The sequence below is a fragment of the Octopus bimaculoides genome, chromosome 1 (assembly GCF_001194135.2).
Source record: "Octopus bimaculoides isolate UCB-OBI-ISO-001 chromosome 1, ASM119413v2, whole genome shotgun sequence".
Taxonomy (NCBI): Eukaryota; Metazoa; Mollusca; class Cephalopoda; order Octopoda; family Octopodidae; genus Octopus; species Octopus bimaculoides.
The window spans coordinates 108,324,468-108,340,350 of NC_068981.1; the positions used below are offsets into that span (position 1 = coordinate 108,324,468).

At 33.7% G+C, this 15,883-nt stretch overlaps 1 protein-coding gene across 2 annotated transcripts in view; it reads right to left on the reverse strand.

The window, feature by feature from the left end:
* Positions 1 to 15,883, reverse strand: part of LOC106881156 (Wilms tumor protein 1-interacting protein homolog) — a 100,961-nt gene that overhangs the window by 20,301 nt on the left and 64,777 nt on the right. For both annotated transcript variants that reach the window (XM_052969151.1, XM_052969154.1), the window contains exons 3-4: positions 12,706 to 12,773; positions 3,800 to 3,862 (exon numbers count right to left, since the gene is read on the reverse strand). In XM_052969151.1, the coding sequence (XP_052825111.1) occupies positions 3,800 to 3,862; positions 12,706 to 12,773 (131 nt within the window). The remainder of the gene's footprint in view (positions 1 to 3,799; positions 3,863 to 12,705; positions 12,774 to 15,883) is intronic.

Genomic DNA, 15,883 nt, shown 5'->3' on the forward strand with positions numbered 1-15,883 from the left:
TATATATATACTTTTCAAAAGACACAATTCATCATATAAAATATATATAAATATATATCCATATGAGATCACCTGAAATTGTAAAGGTTGAAGGTCAAATGTACATGATCAATGCATTACAAAATCGAAAATATTAAAAAGATGTATGGGTAGCTCAAAAACGCAAATACTTGAGTGCAGAGATCAAATTCATACATATCCTATGGCCGTTTCAGGAAAGGTATTTCAGAATGGGTGAACTATTTGTACCCATCTCAAATATATACATTTCCTTCATCAGGGATTAATTGAAAAGTTTAAAAAATTATTTAAAAGATTTTAAAAGACTTCATACTTGGACAAGGTATCCTATGTTGTGATAAAATTTTGTTCAGATAACTATAAATTCTAAAATGACGGTTGAATATACTACAAATCTTACAGAAAAATGACGCTTTTACGGTTATTCTAAAACATATTGAGAATTTAGGTTTCAATTAACATGGGTTGGTTATACTTTAATATGAAAAAAACCTGTTTACAAAATATTAAAGCATCCAAAACTTATTTAATAATATTTTTCTACTTGTATGAAGTAATGTTAATGGATTCTTTAGTGCATAAACCACACATTCTAGTGTCTGTTACATGGAGTAGTTTGAATAATTATTGACCAATCTAGTTTAAATTGTTTATTTTGCGCTTTTAAATTATCTATGTGTCTGGCTAATGCTGTCAAATTTTTCATGCTTGGGTTTGTAAATGAATTTTTGTGCCCCCATATCAAATTTTAAAGTCTATTGTGTTTTTTTTTCAAACAGGATCCTTTTAATGGGCAAAATTCTGGGGATCGGCAATTACAGGTTTGTTTTATGAAATTCAGATTACTACTCTCCTGATTACGTTCCATGAATTCCCTTTCCAAAATATCCTTTTTAAGTTTAAATTTATCATTAGCAGCAATGATGAATCCTAAATTAGGTGAATATAACAGTTTTAAACTAGATTTGTTAAAGATGGGAGGATATAATTATGATCCTGATGAAAGTTTTTTCAATGATCTTAAAGAATAATTCTGGGAGATTCTTAATGTGAAGGGAAAAAGGTAGGGTGAACCAAATTATTTCCTGTTTTCTAGTGGGTGTATTCCTAACCTGCCAATTTCTTACTGAATTTATTGTAAAGTTATAACTAAAAGGTTGATAATATCTCCTATGTATATGGGGAATCCATTGTTCAACAGGCTCACTTACTGATGGAATGTCAATATTTAATTTAGTTAAGCCTGGAAAGAGTTTACTTTTAAATATTGTATTTCTTATACAATAACTGCCAGGAAAACATATCTTTTAGGGATAAGAACTGGACTCAAAATGACCTTCAGGATAAGTTTGATGTAACAATGAGGTCATTGGACTCAGCACAAGTTATATAAGGATGATGCATTATTTACATTAACTGGCTCCCCATTGCAAACTTTGATTAGGACTAGATAAGTTTTGATAAAATTTTTTAAGGAATATAACTTAGATATAACATTCGAAAATATTACAAAAGTAGTAAGCTTTCTGGATGTTTACCTTAAATCTCAATAGTGGCTTGTTTTCCCCTTACAACAAGCCAAATAAAACAATACAGTATATTAATACTATGTCAAATCACCCTAAAAGTGTTATAAATAGGGTAATTAAAGGGGTGTCTATAAGAATATCTAATCTTTCAGCTAATGAAATAATTTTCAATAATCATGCACAGCACTCAAGAATAGTGGTTTCCATGAGAACGCTTATCATATAATACAATAATTAAAAGTAAACTAGGTAAACTCTTTCCAGGCTTAACTAAATTCTGTAAATAAGAGAGATATCATCAACCTTTTAGTTATAACTTTATAATAAAGTCAGTAAGAAATAGGCAGGTTAGGAATAACCCCACTAGAAAACAGGAACTAATTTGGTTCACCCTGCCTTTTCCCTTCAAGTTAAGAATCTCCCCGAATTGTTCTTTAAGATCATTGCAAAAAACTTTCATCAAGATTATAATTATATCCTCCCATCTTTAACAAATCTAGTTTAAAACTCTCATATTCACCTAATTTAGGATTCATCATTGCTGCTAATAATAGATTTAAACTTAAAAAGAATACTTTGGAAAGGGAATCCATGGAATGTAATTAGAAGAGTAGTAATCTGAATTTCATAAAACAAACCTGTAATTGCCGATCCCCAGAATTTTGCCTGTTAAAAGGGTCCTGTTTGAGAAAAAATGTAGTTTATAAGTGTGAAGTAAGTACCTCAAAAGAACCCAAGAAAATCTACATAGGGAGCACAATAAGCTTTAAAACTAGATATAGGGAGCATAAAAATTCATTTACAAACCCAAGCATGAAAAATTCAACAACACTAGCCAGACACATAGGTAATTTAAACTAGATTGGTCAACAATTACTCAAACTACTTCATATAAAATACATCCTAGAATGTGTAGATTATGCACTAAAGAATCCATTAATACACTTCATGTGAGTAGAAAAATATTATTAAATAAGATTTTGGATGCTTTAATATTTTGTAAACAGGTATTTTTCAACTTGAAAATTTTTTTATCATTAAAGTATAGCCAATCCATGTAGTATATTTAACCCTCATTTTAGAATTTATTTTAGTTATCTGAACAAATTTTTATTGCAACATAGGACACCTTGTACAAGTATGAAGTCTTTTGAAATCTCTTATATAATTTTTTAAACTTTTCAAATAAGGAAATATTTTTGATTTAGCAATGCATTGGCCGTGTACATTTAACCTCCAATCTTTTTATGTTTTAGAACAGATTCACAATTTCAGGCAATCTCATACAGATGTATATTTTATATTTATATATATTTTTGTATTTATATATTATATATTTTACATGATGAATTGTGTCTTTCAAAAAATATATTGAGGAAAATAATCTGTTTTTGAAAGGTGCCTTTTCATTGAAATCTGCATTACTCTGTATTCTCTTAGCTCTATTTAGTGAGTGCCAACTTATTGTTCTGTATAGGAAATTCATTTCCTTCTATTTTCTTCTGTTATATATATATATATATATATATATATATAATGGGCGTCTTTCAATTTCTGTCTACCAAATCCACTTTGCATTTGAAATGAGTTAGGGGATTTATATTTTGTATTGTTCATAGCTAGAGAGTATAAACGTACAATAACATTTCTTTGATATGTAGTGATTGAGTATTTGAGTTGTGAAAAAGGTGACAAAGTTGTCATGTCACCAATTCATAGAAGTATTGTATATTGGCATAGTGTTTCAGTTTCACATAGAAGATGCTTGTATGCAGAAAGTTAGGAAGCAATAAAGGTAATTTCAACTGCATAAATGTGTGTGTTGTTATAAGTAACAATAAGTAGTTCCTTAATGTACAGAAGGAAGAGTACACCAAAGCTGATAAGAGTTTATGGACAGATAACCTAGTCAGTACACACAGTAATGATGTAGTCAAACAAGCTTCCAATCTAAAGATAAATGCAGGACATAGGCAGGCAAATTAGCTAATGGTTCTCATGTAGGGAACAAACACATCACTGATATCAAGTGCAGTAACACTGCTTTTACCAAAGTTCTCAAGAGTGAAGGACCAATGGTGAGTGACTGGATGCCTACATAATTATTTTACTAAAAGGTTAGAACTTTTAAGATACAAAATACTGAATGGATGAGACACTGCTAAAAAACACACACAATCATTGTTATAATGAAAGTAACCCTAGATAAAATTTAGGCAAATGCATATATGCAGAGAAGTAATACCTACCATATCCATGATCAAATGACCACAAACACAGCATTTATCAGCAGTTTGTTGAAAACCAGAATACTAAAAACAAAATATTAGAAAGAAACAAAATATGAGACAGAAAGCAAAAACAAACGATTTAGAATTTGAGCTAATAATCTTCATTAATTGAGAAGTAAAAATGAGGAATAAAAATTTAGTGAAAGGATGAATTCTACATAAAACAACCTAAACAAATTAGATCAAAGACTGTATGGATGTATGACGAGGGCTGGTCTTTTGAATATTTCTTTTCTCTTTTCTGTCATCTTTTGTTTCAGTCATTAAACTGTGGCCATGTTGGGGCACCACCTTAAAGGATTCCAGTCAGGCAAATCAACCCCAGTACTTTTTTTTTAAAGCCTGGGGTTTATTCTATCAGTCACTTCTACTGAACTGATAAGTTACAGGGATGTAAACACACCAACACTGGTGGGGTACAAACAGGTGCGTGTACGTGTATATATTATGTAGGTAGGTAGGGTAAATCCCTATTCCACAATGCCTAACTTAAGTGATACATTTTCCTCAAATTATAAAAAAACTTAACAGTAATAATTATTATCCTTGTAGTAATAATATTCATAATAGTATCAATACAACTTCTAATCTTAGTAATATTACTATTAATATTACTACTTCTTCAGCTATAACTGTGGCTTCTGATAATACTAACATTACAGCTATTACTACCAATAATAGTAATAGTGGTGATTATAATCATATTAACCATCATGATAATTATAACAATAATAATATTAGCTATGACTTTAATAATACTACTGATCATAATAATAATAATTACCATAATAATCATATTGAAAATGGATCATATAACAATAATCTCAACAACAATAACATAAAATCAAATTCAATTAAATTACGCAATTGTTCAATAAAAACATCTTGTCCTTTAAATAATAAATGTCTTCTAGAAAACATAATTTATAAACACTTCCTCCATATTCACCATAAAACATGCCACATCTATAAAATTTAAATTAAGGTATTATAACCAGATTTCTTCTTTCAAATATATGTTTGATTTTTATCACTCTCAGTACAAATCCTCAGATCGAAACCCAAACACCGTGAAATGTTCATATTGGAGCTTCCAGTGCGAATGCCAAGAAGTACAGCATGCTGTTTCCAAATTTCTGGCAGAGTGAATTGTGTCATGGTGGTGTTTTACTCACAGATAGTGCTCAACTCACTGTGCTATATATACTATGTAGTTGACAAAATCAGAAACAAACAATATGCATGCGCAAACTTAAAAATATAAAATGGCAACAATTTACCCACCGTACCTTGTATATGTGTGTGTATATGTATGTATGTATTATCTCTCTCACTATATGTATGTGTGTGTGTGTGTGTGTGTGTGTGTGTGTGTGTGATGTATCTATGTATGTATGCGTGTGTGTGTGTGTGTGTGTGTATGATGGGTTTCTTCCAGTTTTCATCTACAAAATCCACTCACAAGGCTTTGGTTGGCTCGAGGTTATAGCAGAAGACACTTGCCTGAGGTGCCACATAGTGGGACTGAACCTGGAACCATGTGGCTGATAACCAAACTTCTTACCACAGAGTATTTCTTATTTTGTTGTTGCCTTTTGCAGTGATTTTTTTTTAATTATAAACCTTTCAGTCAGGAGAAACCAGAGTCTTAACCTGAATGCTTGCAACATTGTGGACTCCACTAAAGGCACCCAAGGTGTCAGGTCACCTGGTTTGGCCTGGGTAATGGATTACATGTTTTTGCTTAGGTGATTGTGTTTGTGTGTTGCCCTGCATTGTTGGTAGTGAGGCTGCAGGTTAGGTATTGCTATTGGTGATGATAAGCCTTTTTTTTTTTTTTTAATTTCTGCACCAGTGAGCCGTCTGACTTTGATCTTGGAGAGCCTTTAATTTTTATGTCACAATGACCAACAGACTTGTCTCAACCTCATCACACAAGGTCGTTGATGCAGAAAAGCCTGAAACAGGGCTATGAGTGGATATGTGAGTACATGTATAAGTGTTATAGTGGACTTGAGAGGGAGGGAGAACTTGTTTGTAATGATGGAACTGTCCTTCTAGTCGCTGCTACTGTCATTTTTACTGCTGTTATTATTGTTCTTGTTGTGGTAATGGTGTTGGCACCAGTATAAGCTTTATTAATTACTAGTATAGGCATGATGTAAATTGAAACAGATTTTGTCATTGTTCTATTTATGGTTCTCTGGAAGCCAAGGGATTCAACACCAGTGACCTCACTTGGCGAACATTCTAGAATGTTCCAAGAATACCAGAGTTATATCCCTTTTAGTAATACCACTATGGCATGGACCATCTCCTAGACGAGCTTTATTCACCAGGGAGAACCAGCAGTCTTTCAGCCTATATATGGGACAGAGAGATTCGTTCTTTCTCTCTTTGCTACACCGAATCCGATCTGTTCACATCCTTGGTATGGAGAGCAACTATACTTGTTTACACATGGTCTAAGCTAAGTAGATGGTCTCTAACAGCGACTGTGTGCCTCAAGCCCTTTATGCTACATGACATGTGTATGGATTTCTCTTGCATCATTAATGAACCATTTGCAGTGCGACTTTCCTTCATACCCTTTCTATTGTATTTCTTTCATGCAGGCAACTAGGCAAAATATTGTATGTAACTTTTCACATTTCTGTGCAGCTTCACTCGAAGAATATTCTTGGTGAACTTGTGTCTGTTCTTATTTATAATTAAATTATTTGTGAAGTTTAAGAACGCCTCCTTCATTATTCTTAACCTTGCATCCGCATTAATATTTTGTACAGAGAAAACTACTACTAGAGTGATGACCGCACAATACTAAACTAGCAAGGACACAGTATTTAATTTTGCAACCATAATGTATGATCCAGTATATTAACCCTTTAGTGTCAAGTGTAATGTTTATTTCTTCACATTGTTTTGAATTTATCTCACATTATCTTGTAGCTTTGAGATATTGATGATGTGGTTGTCTATTTTATAAATGATATTGTAGTGTTGGTATGAGAGGCCAGTTTGAACATAAAACAGGTAGAATATTTTGGTTGGATATGATCAGCTTAAACACTAAAGGGTTAAAGGTTTACAAGTCAGTATTGTGCCTTACTTTTTGTGTCAGCAGCGAGATATTCTACAGATTTTCTACAGAATTCAGACCCAACACTGTAAGTTATGAATGCAAATACATCTCTGTAAACAATGTAATCAAAGATAGAGAAAAATACATAAAGGATGGTGGGTGTATATGCATATTCATATATGAAATATCGCAACTTACAGTGCTGGCTCTGAACTCAATAAAAAAAATCTATAGTTTATGATTTAAAAATTAGTATAGGCTTTGTCCTGTCCATGTTTTACGCTCTGCCATAAACAGAGCGCCAATTAGATGGTTGTTAGCACTATATGTGCAGTACCTTCTCCCTTCCATCACATACAGCTGAATGTTGTTTGGCAGCTTGATCAGATTGGAGAAGTTTGATTCCTGCTATGTTTGGATCAAGAGTACTATCTCCATCCTAAACCACTCCTGTTCTCAAATGTGTGGACTTCCATAATTACTGAGGTGTCATTTCATTGCTTAAAACAGCTCTGACAACCATGTATGATGGTATGAGGATGAAATCCTTGCACTTAACTAAGGAAGGAAACTGACTTATGGGTTTACCCTCAAAGAGGAATCTAACCACCACCATTCCACATTACTTACAGTGAATAACAAAACTGTTTTCCTTCCATATTGCTTTCAGGTACTTTTCCACCTGGCAATGCATTGGTTTTTCCTCTCTCCAACTTTCTGTAATTATGCACTTGTATGTCACTGTGCATCTGCAAATATCATCTACCAATACTTGTAACAAGAGCAGAGTAACTTACCTGTGGTCCTTTTGGACAAATCCTCTGCTCTCCTTTAGCTTCTTTTATTGTATCTCTAGTTGCTCAGTGACCCTTACTATACTTGTAAAAGACATAGTCCCCTTGCAGAAACTATATTGTGTCTATCATTACTGCTGTCACTAAGACAGCCTTTGAAGGTGAGAGAGCTGGAAGTTTACATTGGAAGATATGGTGATGGCACTGCTTGCAACTGTAGAAGTTGTGCTGTTGCTGTGTTGTTTTTCCTAGTCTTGGCTTCCATATTTTTGTGTTCACTAATATGTTGCTGTTGGTGGTAGTGTTGTTTGTAGATGTAGCAGTAGACTGACTTGTTAAATTGGTGGTGGGGTACTGTGAACATATTAATACTGTTGTTGCCCTTATTTTTTGCCTTTGGTGTTGTTACTACCACTTCCCTTCATTCATACCAGGATGTCATTTTACAGTAATAATACTGGTTGTTATTGTTGCTCTTATCATTTCAATTGCTGCTGCTGTTTGGCATGTTGTGGTGGTTGTTAATATTCCTCTTGCCCACAGTGTTGCTACTTATAGCAGTGCTACTCTCTGCCTTACTGCTGTATACTGATGGTGTCAGAATCAACAAACACTTATGTTGCTACACTTATCCAAAAAAGTTTCTAATAAAAGCTCTAAAAGCAAGCAATAATTTCTGTACTATTGCTACCATGGTTACCTCCCACTACTTTGCCCTTATCAACACTCAAATTTGTTGACATTTAAGTTAATATGTTTCACCCCTGACTGCAGACAACAGGTAAAACAGTTTTGTCCCACATAATTAGGAGAGAGACAGATTTTAGATCCAATTTTCTGGAGAATGTCATAAATACTAACAAAATTCTTTATTTTTGTCAGAGAAATTTGTGAAAATTGGTTAAACCTTATGCAGCATCAATATTTACAGTCACTGCAACTTATATATGAAAATGATTACTTCTATTGCCACAAAGGCAATGGATGTGAGGACATTACACAGACATGTTACATAAACAGTGAAGGCTTTACATTGAGTGTGATGGGAAAACAACAGATGGGAACAAAGTGATATATAAATGTGTGTCTTTTCAAAAAGAGAATGGCTACTTTGACCCAATCAAAGCACACCACACAAATACTCAAATTATGGACAACCCTCTCCCACATTCTACCCATAACATACAGACCATATATTCAAAACAGATCCATTCAGCTACGCCATACTCAAAAGGGAAGCATTCCTCTCTCAACTGTCACATTCTTCTTTAAGTCATACTCAAAAAAACTAGTAACAACAGTAAAAACCAAATTTTGATATAAGATCCTAAACTGAATTATCATCAAGTTGTATTTCTTTCCATTATCAAAAGTGCTATGAAATATATTAAGCTCTGCTGAGATGGACCATTTGGAGCAATAAAAATTTGCTGATATTTATAATGAATACTGTGTTGTTGACCTTAAGCACAACAAAAATCTATTAAACCAATGACCATTGGGAGTTTAGGGGATCAGGATGTTTTCAGCATGAAAATTAATATTATTATGATAACAGTTCTGCTTTACATCTTAAAGAAATTACACAACAGAAGAAATATGATTTTAAGCGGACAGCAGGAGAATAACCAGCTCAGTGTATAATGTGAAACTATCAAGTGAACCTACAATTACTTAAGATGTCTGTAACTAAAATTAATCAAGTATCATTTATTACAAGAAGATCATAACAAAAGTTGAGTAAATAATCAGAATAAATAGGAAAAAAGATAGGAGTAGTTTGTGAAGATTTAAAGAAATTTTGTTTTTTCATTGTTGAGAACAAAATATAGTTGAAAAAAGTTCTGTTGCCATGATTCATAAACTATGTTAAGACAAATCGTTAATTAAGACTAATCAATGTGAAGGTCACCTAAAAATGAATGACATGGTTTATGTGAGGTTTCATGAAAAACTATCATACATTCAGTGTATAAATAGGATAGATAATTAAGGTTCCTAATAAAAATAATGTTTTATTCTGTTATTGGTTTCAATAATTGCACTGCAGCCGGGCTTGAGCACAGCCCTCAAGGGGTCTAGTCAATTACATCAGCCACTATTTATCAGTCTCTTTTGCTAACATTTTGGGTAACATTTAACTGAGAAATATACCTATCAGGACAGATTGAAAGTATACTATAATTCAATACACTGGTTAGTAACTGAAAATTTCCCATAGCATTCCTGTATATTAGCAGGGAAAATGAAGCAAATCTAAGAAATATTTTCTTATGCTTGATTAAATTACAAAATAAGAAATTCTTAATTTTAAATATTTAGAAATTACATGCTGTTGTTTAGCCCCAATCTAGATATGACCATCCTGTTTATTTTATATATTTTGGACTATATTATCTGGGTAGGGGGGCTCCAAAACAGGTCTCAGGGAGTAGCGTCCCTGCCTTCCTGAGCTAGTTTTCCACCACATTTCTTAAAAATCATGGTAGAGGCCTTGGTCTCAGGACCACTTATGTCTAGAAACTGAGGTTGAGAGTAAGCAAGGGCATGCTCCCTGCAAAAAATCTAGCTCCAAGAAAGCCTCATGATACCAAAGGAGAATAGGCACCAACCAGCCCAAAGGTTGGGGTGGGTTGAACCTGCCTACCTCGGTTGCTATGGCATTGAGGTAGATCTGGCCACCTCCGTTAACGGGGACAAAACCCAGATTTAAAACACTGGATGATAATGATATCTAATATGATCTTGTGACTTGATCTAAGGAAGATTTGACTGCTATTTTTTTTGAGATTGATGACTTCACAAAGACTGCTTTATGGGCATTTAAAATATATCAGCTGTATAAACAAAGACCAACTAAAAAATATTTTATTATTTCTGGCTGGACTACAAAATAAAATATTTAGAAAATGTGATTATATATATATTTAGAAATATATATGTTTTAAAAATTATCAACAATGAAAGAAATATATACTAAACTACTCAAGAAATTATATCTATGTTATATACATACCCCTTAGGCATCAGCTTCTATGAGTCCCTTTCTCTAAGCCTTTCTTCTTTATATCATGACAAAAAAGTCACAAGTCCCATTGAAAGCTAGACCTGTACCTAACATCACAGAAAGATGAAGCTTCTTAACTCTAATGAAAGCAATTCCATCTATCGGATAATCCCATAAATAATGCAGTTTTTTTTATACTTCTTTTATTTTTCAAAATTAAGACAAACTAAATTCTTTTTTAATCTAAAATATACTCTCCTTCATTTTCTACAATGCTCTTCCATCTATCTGGTAGACTTGCAAGGCCCCTCTTCCAAAATTCACTTGTCTGTGATGAAAAATACTCCTCTAGTACTGTTCTGATTTCATCTACAGAATTCATATTTTTTCTGTCCAAATGATTTTGAAGACTGCATAATAAATGATAATCAGATGGGGCAATGTTCGGCGAATATGGTGGGTGGAGCATTGTTTCCCATTCAAACTGCTCCAGCCTTTGGAACGTCATCCTTGCAGTATGTGGCTGAGCATTATCCTGACGGAAGAACCCCTTTTGTCTTGAAACCAAAGATGATCATTTTTTTCTAGCGCTGACTTAAGCCACTCAAGCTGCTCACAGTAGATCTCCTTAGTTATCATTTGGTTTGGGTTTAAAAGTTCCAAGTGGACTAAACCTTTCATATCCCACCAAACAGATAACAACATCTTGCATGGGTGAAAATCTACTTGAGCCTTGGGTGCTGGTGTTTCTCCTTTCTCTACACACTGTCTTTGGCATTTAACATTTCTCGTCAGTCACTATTCGGTTTTAAAAAAGGTTCATTTGTGAGATGTGACAGCAAGGAAGAGCACACATTCACTCTCTGCACACAATTAGGCTCAGAAAGTTTGTGAGGAACCCATCGACCTAATTTGCTGATTTTCCAATGGCACGCAGGTGTCAATGAATGGTTGAATGATCAAATCCAAACTTCTCTGCTAGTTCCTCAACAGTTACAATGGGATTTTGTTTCAGAGTTTACAGGATGTCCTTGTGGAGCACTACTGATCTTCCAGGATGAAACTCGTCTTCTAGGCTGTAGTTTCCAGCTTGGAATTTCTGGAGCCAATGTTAACACTGGCTTACACTTATTGTCTGATCCCCACATATTGTACTAATATTCGTCACACTTTCTATTGTGTTGTTGCCTTTATTGAACTGATAAAACAAAATATGCTGAATATGCTCCTTTGTCACTTCCATTATAGCTTTGAAAAAATAACTGCTAAAATCGAAATGCACTCTCCAAAATTTGCACTAAGAATAAGCACAAGGTAAAATTACTAAGTGCTTTTATAGCAAGTTGATGCAGGTAGTTTAACCCATCCCCCTCAGCATTATTTATGGGATGACCCAATACAAAGTTTAAAAAAGGCTGTCCTATTCAGAGCTCTGCAAGTAGTAATAAAGTCAAGCTAAGAGAGCAGTAACTCAGATTTAAAACTGACATAATAGAGGGGACATTCTACTTCTGCCACAGACCTTTCCAGAACTCACAGCATGATAAAATACACCCAAAATACACACGTAATATGGTTAGTGATGGGAAGGACATCTCGCTATTCCCCCTCCCCCACCCACTCACACATACATACAGTTTTTTTCTGTTGCTGGGTGTGCCTGAGACTAAAATGCCTTGGCAAGTGACAAACCATTGCGATATCCATCCAATCCATACTAGTATGAAAAACAGATGTAAAATTATATGGAATCAGAAAATCAAAGAGCTTAAAAAATATGAGTAATAACATATTTACAGAATAAAAATTTGTAAAGGTAAACTGTTAAATTACTGAAAATAAAACTATATCACCACCTAACAATTTACTAGGTCATAAACCACAATGACATTTTCTAATGACAGTTATGAAAGAACAGCAATTAATATCACTTAGAAACACCTAGCTTATTAATTATATTAGTGAAATAACATTAACTTACAAGGTAATCTTCTTCACAGTAGACTTTTCCATGGACGTTGTAAAATGCTTTCCCTCGCAGAGTACGGCCTGATGAAAGAAATTTTAGCAAATTTTTTGAAGATTTAACATTTAAAACAATTCAAGAACAACTTTTCTATTTTTCTTTCATTTATTGCTGCTTCATACTATACTTATACATCAGTCCATCCGAGCACAATTCCAATAATATTTCAGTTTTTCTGAGAAGAGGTTGCTAACTTCTCATTCAACTTTTCTATTACATAAAATTAAATAAAAAAATTTCCACTGGAGCCTTTGCAATTCCCATCCTAGGAAATTATTCCATGGAAACAACCTAAGATGGCACAAAACTTATCAGTGAAAGAAATGTTTTCAAAACTCAACCAATACTATAGCCAAAAATGGATTGGATTATTCCAGTTCGCTATTTAAGAAAGAACACAATAAGTCCAAATGCTTCTACTTTTATATCAAACTAAGTTCCATTGTTAATCCACAAAAGTGAAATCTTACATTATTTCAACAAATATAAATACATCCTACCTCTAATATTATCTTTAATGTAACATAATTACCTATTTACTATTAATTTTCAAAAATATAAGTATTTGCATATCTTTAGTAAGAAGAAACTGAATATATGCATGTACATATAGAAATATATACACCACTGTTTTAAAGATTTTTTATTAAGATGGGTCTTTTGTAGAGGCAATATTTTTTTGACAACCAGATGCCCTTCCTACAAGTAGGGTGGAATTTTTTCAGTTGGATAAACAAACAGATGCCAGCATAAAGACAATAGCAGCAATAAAGTTTGTATTCACAACCATGTGGTCAATGGTTCAGCCATTGACCCAAATTTATTGAAGGACGTAAGCAGAGTTACTGATTTCTATACAATAATAAAATCTTATGAAACATCTCAGTCAACATATTACATTTCTAAATGTATAGTAGTTCAGAGAAGTCAAAACAAATCCATTACCTAAATTTCACAATGCTTGGATATTCTATTCTCCAATAGATATTCATTCTTTGCTCCTCTCCCTACCCCCGATAACTGATAATCTGACATTATTAATAGTTACAAGAGAGTAATACCAATTGCATTTGATAGCCCTTCTCTATACAAGATGAGGAAAATTGATGAGGTTAATTTTCAGCTTGAACTTATGTAGGTCAACATCTGCAAGAAAATATGTGGTTAAGGAGAAATTATTGTGTAAAGTTTTCAATTCAGAACCTAGGGGAGTAGTAATATATAGCAAATATAAAAAGAAATAGGCATGTTGGTTAGGTTTTAGAAAGTTGGTAGGTCAGAGAAACAGAGGTTATTATAGTTATAATAGATAGAAGAAAGAAACGCATTGAATCTGTGAGCTAGTGGTTGTTGTGTGGAGGTGAGTTTTTACTTATCAGTTAACTGGCTTGAGATACTAAAAGAGAGTAACAAGGGACCTAATATTTGTAGTGAGTTGGAAGGCTTCATATGTGTATCATTCAAGCATAGTAATGTCCAATTGTTATCCAAGAAAAAATATAAACATTCAAACGTGTCAGCATCTTTTAGATGTTTCAGTCATTAGACTGTAGCCATGCTGGGGCACCACTTTCAAGAGTTTTAGTTGAATAAATCAACCTCGTTAAGTAACACTCTAACACTGGTTGTCAAGCAGTGGTGAGGGACAAACATGCATGCACACATACATGATGGGCTTTTTTCAGTTTCCATCTACCAAATCCACTCACACAGTTTTGATTGCCCCAAGGCTATAGCAGAAGATACTTTCCACAATTTTCTTGGGTCTTTTTTTAGCTTCTTTTATTAACTGTACCACTTCTGCTAAAATGTCTTGCACTACTTAAAATGTGCCAGTTTACTATGTCAGTGTGAACTGACATGTATAGACATGTGTAGACTCAATTATATAATAAGGTACTACACTGGGATTGAACTCAGAACCAGGTGGGTGGAAAACAAACTACTTACCATACAGCCAAGCTTGTGCCTATATGAACAATATTCAAATCAAAAGTTTGTTACTTATCAGTCCTATGAAAGACTGCTGATATGTTTCTTTCTAGAATAGTACTTCAAAGTATTATAAACACACAAAGTTTTATCTAAATTACATTTTAAATATCACCTAGAAAATTGACTACACCTTGCATGTCTAAGAGTCAGGAACTTGCTGAAAATTAGTTGACAACTAATTCTATTAATGTAACACAATTTAATATTATCACACCTCTTTAGAAGCACACCTGGTTTTTAGAACGAGTACCCCATATCTCTACAGGTGGTTAAGAAGCAACTAAAAGGGTTAGCATCAGGAAAAGCATCTGATCATAAAACATTATTTTAAAAAAGTATCATCTAACCGCTATGGAAAAGCTGCAGCAAAATGAAAATGGTAGTTAAAGAAAGTACTTTATTTCATTGCAAGCAATTCATTTCAATATTTAACGCGTATATAATACATAAGAAAGAGTAATTTAAAGAAATTATGTGGACAAGTATGGTTGAGGGGTTAAGAAGCTCACTTTGCAACCATGTGTCAGGCTCAGTCCCACTGCACAGCATCTTGAGCAAGTGTCTTCTACTATAGCCCTAGACTGATCAATACATTTTGAGTGAATATGATAGAGGAAAACTGTGCAAAAGCCTATCGTGTTTACACATACACACATCTTTTAGTTGTTTCAGTCATTAGATAGTAGTAATGCTGGGGCATCACCTAGAAGGGTCAAGTTGAACAAATCAACTCCAGTACTTAATTTTTTATTGGTCTCTTTTTAACAAACCACAAAATTATGGGGACGTAAACAAACCAATGCCTGTTGTCAAACAGTGATGGGGAACACACACACGGCGGGCTTCTTTCAGTTTCTGTCTACCAAATCCATTCACAAGGCTTTGATTGGACCAGAGCTATAGTAGAAACGACTTACCCAAGATGCTATGCAGTGGGACTGAACCCAGAATCATGTAGTTGGGAAGCAAGCTATGCTAGCACCTAATATGTGTGCTAGCATAGCTTCATCACAACAATGATATATGTAAGGCTGAAAACACCTCTAAATCATTGTCACAGTGAGAAGCTGGAAAGGAGCACTGAGAGCAAAGTAAGAGCATGGGATTTAATATGGAATAAAGTGGAGGCATTTTATAT